At 47.7% G+C, this 23,430-nt stretch overlaps 1 protein-coding gene, 1 non-coding gene and 1 pseudogene across 8 annotated transcripts in view; 1 reads left to right on the forward strand and 2 right to left on the reverse strand.

Annotated features, from left to right (window-relative positions):
• Positions 1-23,430, forward strand: part of USP31 (ubiquitin specific peptidase 31) — an 84,692-nt gene that overhangs the window by 48,321 nt on the left and 12,941 nt on the right. For all 7 annotated transcript variants that reach the window (XM_021086476.2, XM_085017340.1, XM_085017338.1 and 4 more), the window contains 7 exons: positions 455-632; positions 3,849-3,960; positions 4,575-4,669; positions 6,824-6,901; positions 7,703-7,832; positions 15,660-15,779; positions 18,467-18,692. In XM_021086476.2, the coding sequence (XP_020942135.2) occupies positions 455-632; positions 3,849-3,960; positions 4,575-4,669; positions 6,824-6,901; positions 7,703-7,832; positions 15,660-15,779; positions 18,467-18,692 (939 nt within the window). The remainder of the gene's footprint in view (positions 1-454; positions 633-3,848; positions 3,961-4,574; positions 4,670-6,823; positions 6,902-7,702; positions 7,833-15,659; positions 15,780-18,466; positions 18,693-23,430) is intronic.
• LOC146404498 (T-complex protein 1 subunit zeta pseudogene) lies at positions 9,324-15,593 on the reverse strand (annotated as a pseudogene).
• On the reverse strand, positions 11,221-11,350 carry LOC146404499 (small nucleolar RNA SNORA22). The gene has a single exon (XR_014842649.1). It is a non-coding gene; the product is annotated as a small nucleolar RNA SNORA22 (small nucleolar RNA).

Here is a 23,430-nt window from a genome sequence, read left to right on the forward strand (position 1 = left end):
ATAATGGGTGCTACAGATTATCTTAATGGCTAGATGAGTAATCCCAAAGTCCATCATTTGCTCCTTTTTTTCTTTTTTTTTTAGGGCCGCACCTGAGGCATATGAAGGTTCCCAGGCTATGGGTCTAAACAGAGCTACGGCGGCCGGCCTACACCACAGCCACAGCAGCATCAGGTCCGAGCCGTGTCTGTGATCTACACCACAGCTCACGGCAACGGCCGGATCCTTAACCCACTGAGCGAGGCCAGGGATCGAACGGGCAACCTCATGGTTCCTAGTCGGATCCGTTTCCGCTGTGCCACAGCGGGAACTCCTGTTCCTTTCTTTCAGTTGCCGTTTAAATAACCTAATGACAACTTCTTAATTTGTCTAGTGGGTAGAATTTTTTTGTTTTGTAATGAAAGAATAAAAACTTTTTTGAAGAGATAAAAGTAAGTTTTTCATTTCATTTTAGGAATCCACTTAAACAACAACCTAAACCACTTGAAATTTGGCTTGGATCATTATAGACTGTCTTCTGCACAAGCAGCCGCCAAGCAAGGGAAAGCGGACTCGGCCGCCACGAGAGCAGGAAGCGACAAGATCGTTCTGCTAGTGTGTAACCGGGCCTGCACTGGGCAGCAGGGGAAGAGGTGAAAGCCAGCTTATCCTCCAAGAAGTACTGCGACTTTTAAAGTCTAATGTTTTCAAATGTTTTTCAAAGTAGGGATAGAAAAATCCTCACTTTGAGTAGTTACTTTTGATGCTGTGCCTGTGTGTAAGTTGACCTGCTTTGAGGGTTGGGAGGGGAAGAATATAAAATTAGGATGCTAGAATCTGAGGTAGACTGGCTCTTCAAGCTCATGCAGTTTTTAAAGGCTCATTTCATTTGTATATTTTCAGCTCAAGATCCTCCTGGGGCTCTAGACCTGTAGACCCAGATCCAGCTACTTTCTTAACAGCTTTTTTTTTTTTTTTTTTTTAAATTCTTAACAAATCTACTTGATGGCATGTGTACCTTAGTCTTGTGTCTGTTCCAAACTAGACTCTTTGTCTTTCCCTATAAACGTGGCCTTCCCATATTTCCTATCTCAGCACCGCTCTTCTTTCAGCTGCATTTAGGCAGACCTTTGGGAGTTAGAAATCTCTCTCAGATCTTTTCCCTCTGTAAGAGTTTGTGGGAGAGTTAGGCTATCTTTTAAAGTAATTTTATCACAATAGTAATGTAACCTGAGTAATAACAAGATATGGATATGTTTCAGGGAGGAAGTGTACTGGGCTTCTAAATATTTGTCAGGGTGGCATTTATAGTAACCTTTTAAAATGTTACTTTGAGAGAGTTCCCTGGTGGCGCAGTGGGCTAAAGATCTGGTGTTGTCACTGCAGTGGCTCAGGTCGCTGCTGGGGTATGGGTTTGATCCCTGGTCTGGGAACTTCCACATGCCATGGGCACAGCCAAAAGAAAACTGTTGCTTTGAAATAAATTTCTTTTTCTTTTTTTTTTTTGAACGGAACCCGTGCTGTGACATATGGAGGTTCCCAGGCTAGGGGTCAAATCGGAGCTATAGCTACCGGCCTACACCACAGCCACAGCAACGCAGGATCTGAGCTGAGTCTGTGATCTACACCACAGTTCACGGCAATGCTGGATCCTTAACCCACTGAGCAAGGCCAGGGATGGAACCTTCATCCTCAGGGATGCTTAGTCAGATGCGTTTCTGCTGCGCCATGACAGGAACTCCTAAAATAAATTTCTTACTTAAGAATGGTAACATAAATGCAGAATATATTGATTTGCATACTTAACGACGTTCATTAAAAAGGACTTTACTGTTCCCGCTGTGTTAGGCAGCGTTCCAGACACTAGGGATACAGCAAGATCTGTATTCTCTCATGGAGCTTGCATCCTTGTTAGAACAGAGCCACTAAAAACCAAACACATTTAACTTTAGTCCTTACCACTTTGAAGATATTAAAACATGCTGGTTTTGGGGGAAGGTGCTGGCAAAACTGCTTTAGAGCGGTCAGGGAGGGCCTCCCCGAGGAGGTGGCAGCCGGGCTGATCTAAGTGTGATGCTGTGCCAGCTGTGTGTGCCTCCAGCGCAAGGATCCCAGGAAGGTGCTTGGTTTTGGGGGAAGCTGCTGCCCCTCTTCCTGGGATCCTTGCCTCCAGCGCAAGGATCCCAGGAAGAGGGGCATCGAAGGCAAAGATGCTGAGACTGGGAGGAGCTTGGCATGTTTAAGAGACAGAAGGAAAGGCAGCTCATCGTATTTAATAAAGCACTTATGGAGTTCCTGTTATGGCTCAGTGGTTAACGAATCCGACTAAGATCCATGAGGTTGTGGGTTTGATCCCTGGCCTTGCTCACTGGGTTAAGGATCTGGCGTTGCCTTGAGCTGTGGTGTAGGTCGCAGATTTGGCTCGGATCCCATGTTGCTGTGGCTGTGGCGTAGGCCGGCGGCTACAGCTCCGATTCGACTCCTAACCTGGGAACCTCCATATGCCGCAGGTGCGGCCCTAAGAAGACAAAAAATAAAAAAAATAAAGCACTTATGGAGTCCTCTTCACGATGCTAGTCTCTTGAAAGTGAAGGCATTGTCATGCCAGGGATGACCGGCTGATGTACATCTCGAGCTTGTAAATCACGATTTACTTACCGTGCTTCTTTCACCTCACAGTCGTTTTTAAGCAGGGAGGCCCGCTATGGACCACGACTGTGAGTACACCGATATTTGTTAGGAACAGGTGTCTTGGTGACCTTGGCGCCTCTGCTTTGGCCTGAGTCAGGGTTTATCTGTTTGTTTATTCATTTGTTTGTTTGTTAGTTCATTCATTCATTCAGCGCCTGCTGTTTTCTAGGCAGTGACTGGGCTACTGAGTTAAGTCGATCACAGTTTCCGCTGGCAGATAACTCAGTCTGTTGGTGGAGGCAGAAAAACCAGCAGGCCGTCCTTGCGGTGCAGGATGTGCAGTGCCTGGTACGGAGAGCTCCGGGAATCAGTAGGCTTTCTTCCTGGAGGAGACCCCTCCCCTGGGTCCTTCAGTGGATGAGTAGGAAGGAGCCTAAGAGAAAGAGAGGGAGGGGTATTCCAGGCCGAGGGAATCAGCTGTACACGGGGTGTGGGAGTTGGACGCATTCAGGGCACAGCGAGTAGGTCTGATTAGCTGGGGCTTGGGTGAGAGTCAAGGCCAGGCCCGTGCTCCTTCACCCTGGCTGCGTGTTAGAAGAGGAGTCCTTCTCTCAAGCCCAGTGCCCGAGCCCCAGAGCAAAGCGGTTACAGCAGGATCTGGGGGCCCTGCACGTGGGCATCGTTGTGTTTTAACGCTCCCTCGGTGATGTCAGCCTGCAGCCATGGCTGAGAACCACAGCTCTGCCTCTGATTCTCCAACCCCTGTGGGCCCAGCACTTGCTAGGACACCTGGCAGGGGCCACGTGGCCTCTATCTGAGACCAGGAGCTTTTAGCATCACTTGCTCACAAGTGCCTTCCTCGTTGCCAGGATACGGCTGCCTCCCTGCCAGGCCCTCCAGCCCTCTCTGTCGCTTCCTCTGGCACCCGGCTGCTTACATGTTTGACCCGTGCTCCTTGCTAGACTCGAGTCCACTCGCACCCACTTTCCTCACTGTCTCCGCTAATCCCATCATCTTGCTGGTCTATAAGAAGCCACTGGTTGTTACATCTCGTTTTAGAATCTAAGTTTCTCTTCAACTCTTTCATCCTCTGATGAGAGCATTGAATTTCCTGTTTCGCGAACTGTCCTAAAACCGATTGTATCGTGATGCCCTTTTAAAAGCTCCTGAAGAAGGAATCACGGCATTAAAGGGATTGTCTACTCATTTAAGGTAATGACAGTCTTTCTGTGTGTTAGATTCGGGCTACCTTTCGTGCTGCACTTAGAGAAGACAGTAGCATGGGACCTGCTGCAGAAGGAAATCTTGGAGAAGATGAAGTATTTCTTGAGGCCAACGGTGTGCATTCAGGTATGTAAGCCTTTCAATATCCAGCAGAGCATGTGCGCACCCCGTGGTCACTGCAGTGAAACTGGAGCGTCTAGACCTCTGCCCTGAGGGAAGACCGACCCTGCGCAGGAGGGTTGGGATGTCCTGGAGCAAAGCTGTTTCGTAACATCTGCTGTGTTCAGGTTTTCCAGCCTGAGGGTTTATTCCTCATTTTATGAAAGGAGCTGACCTCCCCGGAAGGTTTTCCTTGAACTGCTGGGTGTTCCTGTTGCCTGTTTGCCTGACAAAGTTTAGCACAGGATCAGCTTGGAGAGATTTTGTGGACAGTCTGTCTGTGTATTTGCAAAGTTAGGATTACTTCGTTAAGGTGATCCATTAGCAAGCGTATATTAAGTTAAGGTTCAGCGAAAGCAACACAGTGCGTGTCTTAAATAGCATGTTTGCTGTAGAAATTGCATTTGGGTAAATTGTATTTAAAGGGTCTTAGAGCGGCTCAGCAATATAATAGAATAGGGTAGGGAAGCATTTTGCACGACAGTTTGCTCTCCTTCTGAGCTGGTTTGGGAACATGCCCTGGTGGAACAAATGCCCTTGAAGAGAAACCCAGCCTAATTTTAATTTGTTGTCCGATGCAGGTGTGTCCATTCAGCTTGCGTGTGGTCAGTGTTGTGGGAATAACATACTTGCTGCCCCAGGAAGAGCAGCCCCTGTGCCACCCAACAGTAGAAAGGTAAAGAAAAAAAGAAAAAAAAAATCACCTTCTAGACTTTCATAGATTTTCGTGTGTAATTTCGACGATGTCTGATGCAGTTTCCACCTAAGTGTGTGGTAGGTTCATTTAGAAAGTAAGTGCTTATTTTACTTTTGGTTCCTATTTGAGTAGGATATGTTTTATGATCTTTTTTGGAATCGGGGAGGCCTAGAGTACTTATCTTAGGAAAGTAAATTAATCCATGGCTCAGAACTGCAGATGAATTGCACTTTTGTATTCACCAAGATTGAAGTTTTGCAAAATAGAATTCTTCTTTTTTTTTTTTTGCTTTTTAGGGCCGCACCCACGGCATATGGAGGTTTCCAGGCTAGGGGTCTAATCAGAGCTGCAGCCGCCAGCCTATACCACAGCCACAGCAACGCCAGATCTGAGCTGCGTCTGCGACCCACACCACAGCTCACGGCAACGCCAGATCCTTCACCCACTGAGCGAGGTCAGGGATCAAACCCACAACCTCACGGTTCCTAGTCGGATTCGTTTCTGCTGCGCTACAATGGGAACTCCCCAAAGTAGAGTTCTGATCATAACATTTTCCTCCTTGAACTCTTTATGGCAACCCATGGCCTAAAAGATAAAGCCCAGTTTCCACAGCATATGAAATTCCCCCCAGTTTGAATCCTGATTACGTCCCTTCTATCAGGTCTCATTCTTGTCCCTGCTATCCTAGACCGTCAGCAGCATCAAAGTACTGAGGATTATGGGAATGTGCAGTAGCGTTTTATATGTGCCCTTGCACCTGCAGTGTCCTCTGATAATTCCTTCCCTTTGAGTCTCTCTTCTCCTCCCCCTGCCTCCCCTAGAATTAGTCTCTCCGACCTGCTACCTCTGTGCTTGCTTTCTTTTTTTCTTTCCTTATTTTTGGTCTTTTTAGGACCAAACCCATGGCATATGGAGGTTCCCAGGCTATGGGTTGAATCGGAGCTGTAGCCGCTGGCCTGCACCACAGCCACAGCAACACCAGATCTAAGGATCCCACTGAGCGAGGCCAGGGATCGAACCTGCATTCTCAGGGATGCTGGTCAGATTTGTTTCCCTTGAGGCGTGAGGGAACTCCAGCCTCTGTGCTCTCTACATACTCGTGTTATATTATAACACTCTGCCATATCAATAAAATAGTAGAGATGTGTTTATAGATACAGTATACATATATGGATATGTATAAATATAAAAACACATTATTGTTTTTGTTATAATGACTTTTTTTTTTGTCTTTTTAGGGCCGCACCTGCAGCACATGGAGGCTCCCAGGCCAGGGGTCTAATCGGAGCCATAGCTACTGGCCTACACCACAGTCACAGCAACATCAGATCCACGCCTCGTCTGCAGCCTACACCACAGCTCACAGCAACGCTGTATCCTTAACCCACTGAACAGCGACGCCAGGGATCAAACCCGTGACTTCATGGTTCCCAGTCATTTCCACTGTGCCACAACGGGAACTCCTATAATGACTTTTTAAATAAACATTATTGTGCCTGCATTTCAGGGCTCCAAAAAACTATGCAGCATGGTTTTGTTTGAAAGCACTCACTTTTTGGTTTTAGGGAGTTAATAGATTAGATAGTGATCCAAAGCATTGCAAAACAGAAAATATTCAAATGATATTGACTGTTAATCTGAGGGTCTCAAGAGCTGGCAAAGGAGTTCAGGAGCCCAGAGAAAATAAGGAAGGTGAAACTTGAGGGGTGCCTTGCAGGAAGGCACAGTCCAGGGACTAGGCATGGTTTCTGGGGGGAAGTGGACACACAAGCAGACTTTGTTCCCAGAGAGACTGTCATCCAGTCTCTATTTGTGTTGGTGAGAAACTGGACAAAAATGGGAAAGATTGTGACTTCCCAGAGTTATTGTGGATTGCCTTTTAATGTGGTGCTAAATTTCTTCCCATGTATTTCCATATTGCATATTTTAATTTAAGGATTGTTCAGTCTAGTTGTAATCTAGTTATTAAAAATGAGGTTAGAATGGCCTCACAAGAAAACACTCTCTGCGGGGGAACAGTGATGAAGATTTTCAGCAGTCACATTACGATTTCAGATTTCAGATAGGACGGTTATGTTTCATGAAAACCATTTATTTAGAAAATAATATATGACTTCCTTCCCTGTTCTTTAGGGCACTAAAATCTTGTGGACCAGGTGGCACTGCTCATGTGAAATTAGTGGTAGAATGGGACAAGGAGACAAAAGATTTGTAAGTATTTTTTTAAACTTAGCGTTTGTAGATCAATTAATTATCATTAATTATCGTTTTAATAGAATACCTTGGATCTTTCAAATTAGCTGAAACACAGACCTCTCTTTTCTTTCGTGACGTAGCTGAGTGTGTTGCTAATCCTTTATTTAAGCAGTCTGTTACTTCTTTCCTATGCATTTTGTTGTCCAGATCTCAAAACCTTGGAACATTTTACTGCTAATGAGACAGAAGCTATTCATTAACTGTTGTGTAGGTCAAATTATTATTATTATTTTTTTTACAGTAGCAAGTAATGCCAAATGCATACCCTTTGAAACAAAGGACAAGAATGTGTGAATTTATCAACAGTTTGTGGCCAACCCCAGAAAAACCAATTCAAAGCTCTTTCTTGAAAATAATTTTGATAAATAACTCTTCAAGAACATTTTGGAACGTAGAAAAGTTGGGTTGGCACTTTTACTTAGTCTTACAGGGTTCCCATTGTGACTCAGCAGGTTAAGAACCTGACGTAGTGTCTGTGAGGATGTGGGTTCGATCCCTGGCCTTGCTCAGTGGGTTAAGGAACCGGTGTTGCCACAAGCTGTGGCGTAGGTCGAAGATTCGACTTGGAACTGTGGCCGTGGCTGTGGTCCCAGCTACAGCTCCAATTCAACCCCTAGCCCAGAAATTTCCACATGCCGCATATTGGTCTTTTTGGTTTTGAATACATAGCCACCTTGTGAAGCTGTTAATTGTATTTTTGTGTGAGCTTTGCAAGACATTCTCTGACGAATGCTGCTTTTTCTCCCCTAACTGCAGCTTATTTGTAAATACTGAAGAGGAATATATCCCCGATGCAGAAAGTGTCCGTCTGCAAAGGGAGCGTCACCATCAGCCTCAAACTTGCACTTTATCCCAGTGTTTCCAACTCTACACCAAAGAGGAACGGGTAAAGATCAGGCGGTGAGGGAAGAAGGGAGGGGCCGGGGCAAGATGACCGTGGAGAAACACCTTATGCCCCAGAAAACTCTCAGAGATTTGGTGTTTATGTAGGTTCTGTACATGTGATGGACGTCTGAGTGTTATCCTTTTTAGGGCTTGAACCAAAAAAGTAGTTTACATTTCTGGAAAAACCTCAGTTAACCGAAATGCTCTAGAAATGAACCTTGGTATAGTTCTTTTTCTTTTCTTTAAACTTCTTTTTTTTTAAATATTTTTTTTTGTCTTTTTAGGGCTGTATCTGCGGCACATGGAGGGTCCCAGGCTAGGGTTCCCATCGGAGCTCTAGCTGTCGGCCTGTGTCACAGCCACAGTTACGTAGGATCCAAGCCATGTCTTCAACCTACACCACAGCTCATGGCAATGCTGGATCCTTAACCTGCTGAGCGAGGGCAGGGATCGAACCCGCATCCTCATGGATGCTGGTAGGGTTTGCTAACTGCTGAACCACAGTGGGAACTCCCCCTTTTTAAATTTTTTAATGATTAATGATAAAGTTTTTTTTTTTGTTTCAACTTAGAGATTTTATGTCTTTTTTTTTTTTAGGGCCGCACTCGCAGCATGTGGAGGTTCCCAGACTAGGGGTTGAATTGGAGCTACAGCTGTCGGCCACAGCCACAGCCACAGCCATGCCAGATCCGAGCCGTGTCTGTGACCTACAGCACAGCTCACAGCAACCCCGGATCCTTAATCCACTGATCGAGGCCTGGGATGGAACCTGCAGCCTCATGGCTCCTAGTCGGATTTGTTTCCACTGCACCATTACGGGAACTCCCATCAACTTAGAGATTTTAAATTATTTTCCTTAGTGACTAAATCAGTGGTTCTCAGCTTTTGGTACTAAGAACATAAGTGTCAGGACTTCCTAAAATTAAAATTACTTAAAATAAAAAATTCCATTCTTTAGTTGCATTAGTCGGCATCTCAAGGGCTCAGTAGACACCTGTGGCTTGTGGCTCTCCTATTGGACAGTGCAAAGACATAAAGTTCTGTTGACAGCATGCTTCAGACTGCTTAGCACAGGGCTTTGCAGATAGTAGGGACTCAGTAGATACTTGAAGGCATGAATGGATAGAGAGTGGATGGGATCCATGCCTGTGTGGGTTTTCAGAATATTTTAACAGGGAGTGTTTAATAACAGGGTAGATAATATATTCTTATGGAATGTATTTTTATATACCTAAAGCTAAACATCCTGTTCATCGGATAAATACGGCCTGTTGTGTGTGTGTACACTGTCGTGCAGTTTAAAAAATTCTCTAATTATAATTTCAGAACTTCCGAATTTGAATAGGTGCCAGTGTTTTCACCTTTTTTTCCTGTGGTGGAAAAAAATGTTTTTGAAACTCTTTTGAAGCTTGGAACCAAATTCCATGCTTGTATTCTTAGGGTCCACTCTGTGGTGTCTTTGTGATTCCGATGATACAAGGGAAGCCTCAGTTCAGCCTTTTGGAGAAGACATTCCAGCTCTCATGATCTCATCAATCAGTAAAAAAAAAAAAAAAAAAAAATTGGTGGCAGTCACACACAGTGCAGGAGTGAAGAAGCTGTTTCTTTTCACGGTAGTTATCCCAGAAGCAAGCCTCCCTCTGGCTCACCCGTGTTCAGGTCCACACCTGCAAGCTGACCTGTTTCGGAATGTTCTGCTTGAACTAGTATTTCTCGAAGGCCAGCGTTCAGAGCAAGAACCTTGCAAACAGCGAGCAGTGCATTAGCTTCAACTCCCAAGTTAGGCCCTGCCCCTTACACCGACTAAGCTGCCATTCATTCAATCAGGGCTTCTGCCGTTGCCATTTCCACTGCACCAGCAACTGGTACAGAAGGACGTAGCTATTCGCGTTTTTTAACAGCCCTCCAGCCCTCTTTTGTGGCATCTTTGACGTGCGTGAGTGTGTCCTTATTTGCTCCTCTGACCAGTAATGTGACGATGTTACATTTCCCAAAAAAGCCAAACTTCTCTTCTCCCCATGTGAGGTCACTGTCCTGCGTGGCCCAGACAGTCAGTATGTAATGGTCATCCAAGGAATTCAGGGCTACCCCACCACAAGCCAGGGTAATCCTTTGCACATGTCTCCTTTCAGCTCTGTAGAGTGACAGCGCCTTCTTTTGCAGGAACATCTTCGGCAAAAGGGTCCATTCCCTTTTGATGAATAACCACAGATCCTTTACCCAAAGCACCACCATAGTTTTTTTGTTTTTTTTTTTTCCTTTTACAGCCACATGTATGGCACAGGGACGTTCCCAAGCTAGGGGTCCAATCAGAGCTACCGCTGCCAGCCTTCACCACAGCCATAGCCATACCGGATCCGAACCGTGTCTGTGACCTACACCGCAGCTTGCAGCTTATTAACCCACTGAGTGAGATCAGGATCCTCACAGACACCCATGTAGAGTTCTTAACCCACTGAGCCACAGTGGGAACTCCCACACTTTGTTTTTCAATTCTTCCCCCTGCCAATGCTGCGCCTGCAGCATGCAGAAGCTCCATAGGCCAGGGATCAAACTTTAGCTACAGCAGTGACAATGCCAGGTCCTTAACTGCTAAGCCACCAGGGAACTCCTCAGTTCTGTTATTTATTTAACTCTGTTATCAGTGAATTTTCTTTCAGGCTTTACTATAATTTATCTCTCTCTTCTGCACTCTTTTTAAAAAAAGGGCAGAATTCACTTTTGCTTTTCATGTATATGCACATTGCATGTGAAGACATGTGTACCTTCTACTTTTGTTTTTCATGTCAGGATGCCATGTCCCATGATCCAGAACAAAACCTTCGATTAAGCTTGTGTAGGTTTCAGATTTATGTTTCATCTCCATGACCTCAACCATGATGAAAACATTCATATTGCTTTTTCATCACCAAAAGGGAGTCCAAACAGCTTGTGTCAAAACATCAGTTAAGTTTTGGAGTTTTCTGGTGGCCTAGTGGTTAAGAATCTAATGTTGTCACTGCTGTGGCTTGGATCACTGCTGTGGCTCAGGTTTGATCCCTGGCCTGGGACCTTCTGCATGCCAGGGGCATGGCCAAACAACCTAAAACAAAACAGCACCAGCAAGTTTACCGGGAACTTTAGTATGTGAAGATGTTCTGGCCACATCTGTCAGTGTTTCAGAAGCCCAACTCTGCATGTTTTGACTTGTTCCCCAAGCTGAAGTGCCTTTTCCTTTGTAGCTTCAGCTCCTTCCATTATTATTCTGAGACAAAGAGCCTATTAATAAACACAGTTATAAAGACACCCCTGACATTGGAGATCTGGAGTTAGATGCCACTATATTTTATGATAAAGTCGATTTATGGAGGGATATTCAGAATCATTCACACCCTTTAATACAAGTCATATGCTGTTCTGACTTTCTGAGTACATTGTAAAGGACAAATAGCCCTTTAACTCTAGAGGAAAAGAACAGACATGGCTCTAGCACAGAGTCAGAGCCCAGGAACTAAGGCACTCTTGGTGTTCACTGGGCAGCAGGCCTGTGTGGTTTTAAACCCGTCTAGGTTTAGGCACCTCGAGAAACCTTGACAGGAGCACTTGGAGCTCATCTAAATCTTGAGTTGATATTTAGGATCATAATTCCTTTTTTTTTTTTTCTTTTTTCTTTTCTTTTTTTTTTTTTTGGCTGTACTCATGGCATGCAGAAATTCCCAGACCAGGGATCGAACCCATTCCACAGCAGTGACAGTGCTGAATCCTTAACCCACTAGGCCACCAGGGAACTCCAGGATCGTAATTTTGACTGATTGTTACTGCTCACTCTTGCATGTAAGGAATCATGAAATTTCAGGGCTGGAGGGGAACTTAAAACTTCTTTTTCCTCAGAGTTCCCATCGTGGCTCAGCGAAAACGAATCTGACTAGCATCCGTGAGGATACAGGTTTGATCCCCGGCTTTGCTTAGTGGGTTAAGGATCCGGCGTTGCAGTGAGCTGTGGTTTAGGCTGGTAGCTGCAGCTCCTATTCAACCCCTAGCCTGGGAACCTCCATGTGCCACAGATGCAGCCCTAAAAAGATAAATAAAATAAAATAAAACTTCTTTTTCCTGATGGTTGAGTTCTTCTACCCAATTTCATAGATGACTGTCCCACCGGTGTTTGTTAGACATACCTCATTCCCCCCTTGCGTGTCGCCAATGGTGACAGACGTTAGCCTGAAACGCATCCCTGGTTCTTACAGCCAGCAGGTGTTCTGTTGGATTACGAAGATCAATGGAGGATGGGTCTTCATTTTCTTCTACTTGTGTGTCTTTCACATACGTGAAAATGGTTTTCATCTTCTCACTAAGTCTTTTCTCCCTCCAGCAGTTCATAGCTCATTCTTTTCATAGATTTTCATTAGATGTGGTGTTCCAGTCTTGGGCTTGTGTGAAATAATTGGCTTTGGAACTGGTTGATTACATGTTGTGTGCAGCACCTTATCCTAGTTGGCTTTCTTTAAAAAATTGATTCGGGAGATGTTTGAGGATGTCACAAGGCCCAAGGGTGAGCAAATGGCAGCACTGGTCTTCTGTAGAACATCTCACTGATCCTGCAGGCTGGCCAGAGACATTTTAACAGGCATTCATTCATTCCCAGTACATGTTCGTGGAGAGCATGCCTTGTGCCAGGTACTCTGCTGGGTTCTGGGGATATCACAGGGACCAAGACAGACAGCGCTTTGGCCCCCAGGCTGTTTACAGTGTGGTAGGGATAACATAAGTAAGTAAAGGACGCAGAGGTCCCGGGGTAGGAAGGAAGGTTGAGAAACAGAAATGAGGCTGGTGTGGCCGGGCCACAGCCGGTGAGAGCATCTGTCCTGGTTGTAAAATGATTCTAGTATGTAGAGCAGTGTCAGGCACATAGAAAGTAGTCAGGAAATATATACCGGAATGAATGAATGAATGAAAGCATGTGTGTTTCTTGGGAGGTTCCGTCATTGAGTCCAAATGTAACAGTAGGTTATGGAAGAGGAGAAGGTAGGCCCTAGCAATAGGCTGTGTGATGATAATTTGGAGATCAAGTCGTCCGCAAGCTTAGTCATGATCAGCAATGTCATGTGGGTGTCAGCTGCCTGAGGATGCTTTAGGAACAGTGTCCGGGAGTTTCCGTCGTGGTGCAGCGGAAATGAATCCGATGAGGAACCATGAGGTTACAGGTGCGATCCCTGGCCTCAATCAGTGGGTTAAGGATCTGGCGTAGCCGTGAGCTGTGGTGTAGGTGGCAGACGAGGCTCGGATCTGATGTGGCTGTGGCCTAGGCTGGCAGCTGTAGCTCCAATTTGATGCTACAGATTGGAACCCTAGCCTGGGAACCTCCACATGCTGGCGGGTGTGGCCCTAAAAAAGCAAAAAAAAAAAAAAAAAATTTTAACAACAACAACAAAACCCAAAACAGTGTCCAGAACTCAGATGGTGATAGCACTACCCTTCCCATTCATTTCCTTAAATGCTCACTCTGCAGAGGCCAACCTACTGGGGGACAAGCACGGTGTGTGGACGGGGGACGGTGTGCCTGGAAAGCCTCGGGCGGCTGAGCGTGTCATGCAGGAGACCCTAAATAGGGATCTGATGGTTATTTTCACACCCTTTAAAGACTATCCTGCTGTGGATGACGGATTGGACTTAATTCTATCTTAAAAAGCAGAGTTAAAAGATTGGAAATTACAGGGAGAGTGATTTTGTCTTTTTTTTTCATTATAAACAATATTTTATTTGCAATTCATTATCTTCATTCTCATACACTTTAAAAGAGTTAGAGATGAAGAAACAGTCTTAAAAGTTTCTCAAGGCTCAATTGTTGCTTTCTTAATCTCCAAAATTGAATGGATGCAGGTTCCAAGTTATTTTTGGATTTTGTCTTAATAATTCGGAAGAACTTGGTAACAGACGGTCTGAAAATGGAGCTGCCGCCTCCTGAGTGCGCCTCCTTCCTCTGCTGGGCATTTAGCTGGACGGGCCACGCTCCTGGTGTGTTCTGCCGGCCCGAGCTCTCTGTAGCAGTTTGCAGCGAGCTGAGTACAGAAATCAGGAATGTTGTAGAAACTGTCAAAGTCGGAGTTCATTCTCTTTTCAGCTCAGTAGTTAACGGACTCGACTAAGATCCATGAGGATGCGGGTTCAATCCCTGGCCTCGCCCAGTGGGTTAAGGATCTGGCCTTACTGTAAGCTGTGAGGTCGAAGATGAGGCTCGGTTCCTGCGTTGCCGTGGTGTCGGCCTGGCAGCTGTAGCTCCAGTTGGACCCCTAGCCTGGGAACTTCCATGTGCTGCAGGTGCAGCCCTAAAAAGCAAAAAAAAAAAAAAAAAAAAAAAAGAAAGAAAGAAAAAAAGAAACTGTCAAAGCTGTTTGACATTGTTGTGACAGTCTTATTGTATCTTTGGAAAGAGTTTATGATGTATTGGCAATTACGTAAACAATAGCCTGCTCCTTCACCACATGCCCAGGGCTGGGTGGCCATGAGGGTCGGCAGCACGTCACACACATGTGAACTTGCCAGGTGACCGCGTGGGTCCCTCCAGTCTAACTTGCTGACCCACCCCGATTTCTGTCCCTCCCCATCTTTCCTGCACACACGATCGGGTCTCCTTGTCATGAAAAAAAAAAAAAAAAAAAAAAATTCCCTCAGTTCTGCTTTCAGGCCACCGTGCCCATCTTTCTGTTGCGTTTTCCACCTCACTTTACCATGAGTAGTTTCGCTCTTTCCCCTTCCTCCCTTGCAAACCTCTTGTCATCTGTCGACTTGCATGGCTGGCATCACTCTCCAAAGTTCTCGGGGCGGGGGGAGGGGGGCTCGTTTGCTCGGTTCAGTGGCCTTTGTTCCGTCCGCACTGACCTCTCCGTGGACTGGTGCTGATGACCAGCGTTCCCACCACACTCTCTTCTTAGCGCCTAAAAAGAATGCTTCGCATCGCTAATTTTTCTGACTATGCATCCTTGGGTTCTGGTGATTTGCGTTGCCCTTAAAAATAGGTGTTTCCCAAGATTCTGTCCTTGGCTTCTTCCCCTTCCATCTCAGTGGTCGTTTCCGTCCAGTCCCTTGGCTTCCCTGACCTCATCATGCTGATGGCCCCAGGTCCGATGCATCTTCTGAACTCCAGAGTAGGCTTAAAATAACAACAGACATGCCCCGTTAGTAGCTTTGTGTCCCCACCCTGAAACCCGTGCCTGCAGACGTGACGTACGGGGATTTGAGGCCTCCGATTGCTCTGGAGAGAGATCTTGTGGACAGCAGCAGGAGGAGGAGGTGTGCTTGGAACAGTTTGATGCATTGGAGAGAAGGAACAGTTAGAGACATGAGCAAGTCCAGGTAAAAGTGAGTGAGGACTGTGAATTCAGATGGGTTGGGGCCGGGGGTGGCAGTCCAGAGAGGAGACAGGTGTGAGGAATGGCCAGGAGCATTTCTGGAAGGATGCGGAGTGGAGGATGAGGGCAGCTTTGGAATAACCCCTGGTGCTCTGCTCTTCCCGGTGGTAGTGGTGTCCGCCGGGGGAGGAGAAAGGCGTGGAGTTGAGTTGGGGGGTATGCTGTGCACGAGGTGCTCCTGCGACTTGTAGCATCTCCGTGCGGTATTTTCTTGGGCAGTCATTGCTTTTGGGGAGATGTTTTCAGCCATGGTGGGGTGCCCGCTCTGGCCAGGCGCCGCTTTCGATTGGGTTTTCCTGTTGATCCCGTCACACGTTGTGCTGGGAGAGATTTGGGGTTGTACCACCCTCTGGCCACGACGTGAGGCCCGCCGTCATCGTCGTTGCCTGGAAAAGCATCTTGCCTCGAGTGGCACTTACCGAAGTCGTGCTCCTTGCTTTCAGCTTGCCCCAGACGACGCCTGGCGTTGCCCACACTGTAAGCAGCTGCAGCAGGGGAGCATTACGTTAAGCCTCTGGACTCTGCCCGATGTGCTGATTATACATCTGAAGAGATTTCGACAGGTAAGGACATCCTCTGTAACGGGGGGGAGAAACCTGTGACCAAGTTTCTTATGATCCTGCGGGGCAGGGGGCGGGGGGCTGTCTTTGGGGTCCCTGTTGGATCCCGCGATCTGGGGTTGTTACAGACACACATCTGCTCCTGGGCTTAGGGCCATGTTTTTGTTCTTTCCCAAAGCAAAATTCGAGCCTCCGGTGACTCTTTAAATCCCAAACACTTTTGTTCACACTGCAGATCCTTTACTTTGTTCCTGAGGATTTACTGTAGATTTGTACATGTTGTGCTCAAGTAAGTGTACTTTGGACTTTAAAACAAACAAACAAAAAAATTGAGCTCCCTTCTGTGGGCGGGTGGAATTCTCTTTCATCCTAAAGTAATAACAGGTGTCTCCTGCTCCCAGAGAGCTGTGGTTCTCATACAGTTGGGGAGATGAGTCATACATACATGTAAGAAAATCGGCTTTGCGTTGGTTTTGCTTTGTGAGTCACTTTTCCCTAAAAGGCTCTCTATGCCTGAGGTCGGACTTGTCCCGGGCAGCCCCATCGCAAGAGAGGGAAGGGGGAGGTAAGCCCTGGGGAAGTCTCCGGGCCTGGCTGGAAGGCCTGTGTCTGGGAGATGAGTCGTCGGCCGGTACCAGGTGAAGGGGGAGCGGGGCTGTACACATGTAATAGTGGCCGAGGGAGCAGTGGGTGCAAGAGGCTGAAAGCAGAGGCCCGTGTGGCTGGAGCTCCAGCGGGGGCCAGGGTGGGGGGGGGTGGACAAAAGTGTGATTTGAGGTAGAAGAGGCTGGCAGGGGCCGGTGGTCCCAGCAGACCCTCGTAAGGCAGAGGAGGATTCTGAAGCAGAGAAGCAGCGTGACCAATTGAGTGTTTGGAAGAGAGTCTTCAGGCTGCTGTGGAGACCGAGAGGCTGCAAGGAGGAAGACTGTAGGACGTCCCTGCAGCCACCGAAGCCACCCTCTGCATATAGAAGTTCCCAGGCTAGGGGTCAAGTCGGAGCTATGGCTACGGGTCTACACCACAGCCATAGCAATGCCAGACCTGCCGATGGCTGTCGTGGAGTGGCAGTGGCGATGGAGAGACTGAGTAGATTCGAGAGATGTCTAGGACTCGCTGATGAAGTGAAGGTGCCGGGACACACACACACACACACACACACACACACACACACACGTTGTCCCAGGGTGGGGCTTTCACACAGGGTTTGGGGTCCAGCTCTGCAGTAGTGGAGAGTGGGAGTGTCCCGACGGCATGCTCCCGTTGGGCTCTGCAGATGGATAACTGGTTGAGGGTGTGGACCCCAGCCTTCTCTGTCTCCTTCCACATGTACGGACTGATTTCTGTTTCTTCTGAAGACATATCATGCGCCCCAACTCAAAGCCGCAGAGTCATCGTTGACTCTTCTTTCTTGTCCCTGTTGTCTAAGCAGTCACCTCTTCAGCTTGGCTGTGCCTCTCCACTGCCTTCTGAGTGTGTCCCCTTCGTCCCATTCTTGCTGTCACCCTGCCCGTTCAGACTTCAGCAACTTTCCAGCTGGTTGCAGTTGCCGTGGCTTCTCATTGGTTCTAAACGTACCCTGCTCTTGCCTTTCCACCAGGTTTTTGGTGCTGCTTAAGGACAGCTCTGATGACATCACCTTCCCCCCTCAGAGCCTCAGCACTTCCCTCTTGGCTACAGAACAGGGTCCAGAGTCTTTAGCCTGACCTCCCTGACCCTCCTGGACTCAACCTACCTTTCTCCTACAGACACTTTTCTTCCCGCAGTGAATCCACAGTTCCTTGGGCTGGGCATTCTCTGTATCCGATTAATCTTATGTTTATTTATTTATTTGTTTGTTTATTTATTTATTTTTTAAGGCCACACCCGTGGCATATGGAAGTTCCCAGGCTAGGGGTCAAATCGGAGTTACAGCTGCCGGTCTACACCACAGCCATGGCAATGCCAGATCTGAGCCACATCTGCGACCTACGCCACAGCTCAGGGCAATGCTGGATCCTTAACCCAAGGGTTGCACCTATGTCCTCATGGATCCAGGTCAGAGCCATTACCAGCGAGCCACAGTGAGAACTCCCTGGTTAATTTTTTTAAAACTCCCATAGACACAGGAAACATTCGGTAAATATCTATTTAACAGATGGTTGCGTTTGGAAGGATTTCCCAGTAGGCTTGATGGGATGTACGGGAAATCTCAGATTACCCAAGATTGTCAGCTCAACGAACCTAAGCTGTGGCGAACTTTTAATGGACTCGCTGGAGGAGGTGGAGGAGGAAGAGGCCCTTCTCCGTGAACGGCTGTTCTCTGCCAGCGCTGTGCTTTTTCCTTCACGCGTGTTGTTACTTCGTTACTGTTCATGCCTCTGTGACAGAGGTTTCAGGAAGAACCACCTAAAGGTGTCATTTTGCAGGTTACAAACCTAGAAACCCTCAGTCAGCTAAGGAGATAAAGACTCAAAAAGGCTTATTCCCCTTATATAGAGATCATCACTGGTTCCATGTTGGGCAACACTAAAACCTGTTCCTCCAGGTACTTAAAATGCTCTGGTTCCTTGTTTTGTATGTGTCTTTAGAAGCATCAGGTACGTAACGCGGTCCTGCTTCAGCTGCTAGGAGTCTGCAGTCCTCGCTCAGCTGATCTCTGCCATCTGCTTGCCTGCAAATAGCATCCAAACTTGTTTCTCCTCTTGGCACAGGAAGGAGACAAGCGTACGAAACTTCAGAACATGGTCAAGTTCCCGTTGACTGGCCTGGACATGACACCTCACGTGGTTAAGAGGAGCCAGAGCAGCTGGAGTTTGCCATCCCATTGGTCTCCGTGGCGACGGCCCTACGGACTCGGGAGGGACCCTGAGGACTACATCTACGACCTGTATGCGGTGTGCAACCATCACGGCACCATGCAAGGGGGGCACTACACAGGTCTGCAGCACGCGAGGCCGGGCGCCTGTGCCCACGGTTCCCCCCATGCGTTTTGTCTGTGGCAGGATGGCTTTGCATTAGAACCTCGCTTTCCTGGTGTTCCCGTCGTGGCTCAACAGTTGATGAGCCTGGCTGGTATCCATGAGGACACAGGGGTCGATCCCTGGTTTGATCAGTGGGTTAAAGATCCAGCGTTGCTGTGAGCTGTGGTGTAGGTCACAGATGCAGCTCAGATTCTGCATTGCTGTGGCTGTGGCGTAGGCTGGCACCTGCAGCTCCTGTTAGACCTCTAGCCTGGGAACCTCCGTATGCTGTGGGAGTGGCCCTAAAAAGACCATTAAAAAAAAAAGAAAAGAAACAAAGAACCTCGCTTTGCAGTGTGCCAACCATGAGGACAGTTTCCATCCTCCGGGTCTCTGACCTGAGCGGGGAATGGTGTGTGCAGATGGGTGGCCATCGCCTGGCTCATCCAGGGCGCGTTTGTTGACCTCACTGGCACGCCCCGTTTAAGGTTTTGCTCTACCTCTCCCTGATTGGGGGTGGCTGTGAACCACGTTTATAGTGTGTTTCAGATGACTTGAAAGGGTTTTTCTTTTTGTTTTATGGTTAAATTTACTTTTTCTCGGTTGTAAAGGCAACAGTGACCCTCATATGAAATTTAGAGACTAGAGAGGTAGAAAGAATAATGCCATCAACCCATGAACTTATCACTCAGAAATAACCACTGGTAACGTTTTTAGAAACTGTGATAAAACATACAGAACAGGAGTCCCCTTTGTGGCTCCGCAGTAACGAACCTGACTGGTATCCATGAGGACGTGGGTTCTGTCCCTGGCCTCGCTCAGTGGGTTAAGGATCCAGCGTTGCTGTGAGCTGTGGTGTAGGCTGACAGCTACAGCCCCGATTTCGACCCTAGCCTTGGAACTTCCATATGCCGCAGGTGCGGCCCTAGAAAAAAAACTGAAAAACACAAAAAATATACATATATATAACGGAATTTACCATTTAACCATTTTTAAGTGTACAGTTCAGTAGCATTAAGTACATTCACATCTTTGTGCAGTCATCACCACTATCCATCTCCAGAATTTCCTTCATTGGAGTTCCCATCGTGGCTCAGCAGAAACGAATGCGACTAGCATCTGTGAGGATGCAGGTTCAATCCCTGGCCTCGTTCAGTGGGTTAAAGATCCAGTGTTGCTATGAGCTGTGGTGTAGGTTGCACCTGTAGCTCGGCTCTGGCGTTGCTGTGGCTGTGGCGTAGGCCGGCAGCTGTAGCTCCAGTTCGACCCCAACCTGGGAACCTCCACAGGCCACAAGTGCAGCCCTAAAAAGCAAAAAAAAAAAAAAAAAAAAAAAGAATTTCCTTCCTTCATCTTCCCAAATTGAAAGTCTTTGTCCACTAATCAGGAAGCCCCCATTGCCACCTCCCTCCACCCCGGCAACCACCGTTCTGTCTGTGACTGGGCCTCCTCTAGGTTCCCCATGTAAGCAGAACCATAGTGTTTGTCTTTTTGTGACTCCCTGATTGCCCAAGCATACTGTTTTCAAGACTCACCCATGTTGTATCATGTGTCAGAAGTGCCTTCCTCTTTTAAGGCTAAATATCGTCCATTGTATGTAGGTGACATTTTGATATGTGGCCTTTCCTCCCAGTTTTTTCCTGTAAGTTTTGGCCGTTATTTCACCCTGTCGTGATTAGGCTGTGTGTTCGTTTGGGTGAATGTTTGTGGCTCGCCTCTTCTGTGTCTTGCTTGCCCTGGGCTGTATCGCATCAGAGACACATTGGAAATGAAAAGATCGCAATCCTTTGTCTCACCCAAGTGTAATCAAGAAGCGGGTGGGGGGGGGGAGGTCCTCTAAAATGAGGGAGCAGGAATGGGTACTAGACTCCGTGGTGGAAGTGGGAACAGGGTAGAGCAGGGGTCGGGTGGAGAGAGCGCTCAGAGCCCCCTCGTCCTGGAGGGTCAGGAGAAGCTGCTGGGATTAGTGACCTGTTGCCTACCCACCAGGCCCTGAGGGGCTAGCGGGAGAGACACTTCATTTTTATAAACATTCCCCACCCCACCCCCGCCCCTTTTTAGGCCTGTACCTGTGACATATGGAGGTTCCCAAGCTAGGGGTCTAATCAGAGCTGCAGCTGCAGGCCTCCGCCACAACCACAGCCACAGCCATGCCAGATCCAAGCCATATCTGCAACCTGCATGGCATCTTGCAGCAACACGAGATCCTTAACCCACTGAGCGAGGCCAGGGATCGAACCTGCATCCTTACCGAGACAACGTCTGGTTCTTAACCCACTGAGCCACAACGGGAACTCCATGAACATTCTCTTTAATGACCACAGGATATTCTGTTGATAGAACTCTAGTGTGGTGGAACCATTCCCATCATTGAGTACATATATTTGGTTTTCAGCTGATGACATCTTTGTACATAGTCACCTTTTCTGTATTTTAATTCTGTATTTCCTGGAGTCTCAGAAATGGAATTCCTGGGTTAAGGGCATGCACGCACCCTGGGGAGGCCGGTTAGGTAGATTTGGGGGCTTCTTGCTTGGCCATCTGTGTTGGGGGACTTGATGCGAGGGACCCCATCTGCATGGTGACTGGGACTCGGATTTCTGCATCCTTGTCACTCACCCTGTTGGGCATGAACATATCATCAGGGGCTTTTTTGTTTCCTCGGTTCTGTGGTTTTGGCAGCCAGACCCCAGGGGGCTAGTGACTCATAAAGGCAGGGGGCAGTAGGGCAGGGTGACCCCTGCCAGTTGGTATTTCTGACTCTCTGGAACTTTTTGCTGGCAGTCAGCCCCGAGGCCCCCACAGCAAGGCAAGCGGGCTGTCGGGCCCCGGACCCCCTCCTCGGCAGGGCCCGCTTAACTGTTTCCGCCTGCTCTTCCCTCCAGGAGGCGGGGGACAGGCAGTGTGACTGGCTGCAACAAATCTTTTGTCCTTTTTCTTTCTTTCTTTCTTTCTTTTTTTTTTTTTTCTTCTTTGTATGGCCGCACTTGCGGCCTATGGAGGTTCCTGGCTTAGGGGTTGAATGGAAGCTGCCGCTGTTTCCTGCATCACGGCAACCCTGGATCCTTAACCCACTGGGCCACAGCGGGAACTCCAACAGTCTTTTGTTCCTAAAACCCATTTACGTCAAGGTCTTTCAGTATTTAGATGCTGCAGGCAGCAGCCGCCTGTAAAAGGAGGGGTGTTTCTCCAGCGGAAGGGCTGGGGTGGTCTCTCTTGGCCCGAGGAAGCACGTTCAAGAAGGAAAAGGAGATAGAGAATCTGTCGAAAAGTCCATGGAAAACAAAGTTAATACTGTTTTAAGAATGTTTTTGCCTCGTATTTTGGTTTAAACCAAATGTCACTGCTGTATTTCGTGTCTCACACATTTGATGCTCTGTTCTTTGGGGGCCACTGGCAGAGTAAGCGTGCTGCGTCCGGGTGGAGTTTTGCTTTTGCGGCATTCCTGGTCCCGTCTGTGTTCTTTGAGAGTCTCGGGGAGTCTGAGAATCGAAAGGGACTCAGAGGGAGTTTCATTTCGCTAATTAGCTGGTGACGTAACACCTCGGCCAGCATCCCTGGTTCGTGTGGATCGAGCTTCAGCTTTGGCAAAGAGCACGTCCTCCACGTGTGACGCTCTTTCTCAGGAAAATATGCACGAGCCCGTTGTGTGGTTTCTAGCAAGAGACGATTGAGAAAAACAGGACAGTGCCAGATTTTTAGCCTGTCGTGTTCTTTGTATAGAATAGACTCTGGCAGGAGTTCCCGTCGTGGTGCAGTGGTTAACAAATCTGACTAGGACCATGAGGTAGCGGGTTTGATCCCTGGCCTTGCTCAGTGGTTAAGATCCGGCGATGCCGTGAGCTGTGGTGTAGGTCGCAGACGCGGCTCGGATCCTGCATGGCTGTGGCTCTGGCGTAGGCTGGCAGCTACAGCTCCAATTGGACCCCTAGCCTGGGAACCTCCATGTGCTGCAAGAGCGGCCCTAGAAATGGCAAAAAGACAAAAAAAAAAAAAAAGACTCTGTTAGATGCCCGAACACCCATAACCACATCACAGGCCGTACACAGTAGTGAGAGGAGAGTGGGCTAGAAGCTAGACACCCTTTCCTACAGCTCTGTGACCATGGCCAGGGACCCTTCTTCTCACCTCGTGACCCCTGGAGGAGCCAGAAGCACCGTGTCTGCCACGTGGGGCCTGTTATGTGGCGGGGGTGGGGGTGGGGGGTTCAGATATTTCCTGCACTGTTTCCCCTTCCTGTCCTAGGCCACAGCATGGCTTTTCTGCTAAAAATATTTTAAGTACCTCAGCACTGTTGCGTTAGAGATACCGTATTTCCTAAGCTTTCTCTTAGAGTGTTTATTTTGATGTGTTCTTTATTTTGTGCTGGTTCTAATTACATGGTACACGTATGGCTACCTTGTGTAAGGATTCTAGAACAGTGCTTCTCAAACCATCTCTAATGAAGAAGCTTTAAAAACTTTTTTGTTTTTTTTTTTGTTTGTTTTTTTTTGCCATTTCCTGGGCCGCTCCCGCAGCATATGGAGATTCCCAGGCTAGGAGTCCAATCGGAGCTGTAGCTGCCAGCCTACGCCAGAGCCACAGCAACGCAGGATCCGAGCTGCGTCTGCGACCTACACCACAGCTCATGGCAACGCCGGATCGTTAACCCACTGAGCAAGGGCAAGGATCGAATCCGCAACCTCATGGTTCCTAGTCAGATTCGTTAACCACTG

Source organism: Sus scrofa, chromosome 3, assembly GCF_054392235.1.
Source record: "Sus scrofa isolate SSC_HxYL_T2T_F1_AM1 chromosome 3, Sscrofa_HxYL_maternal_Yorkshire_Landrace_v2.0, whole genome shotgun sequence".
Taxonomy (NCBI): domain Eukaryota; kingdom Metazoa; phylum Chordata; class Mammalia; order Artiodactyla; family Suidae; genus Sus; species Sus scrofa.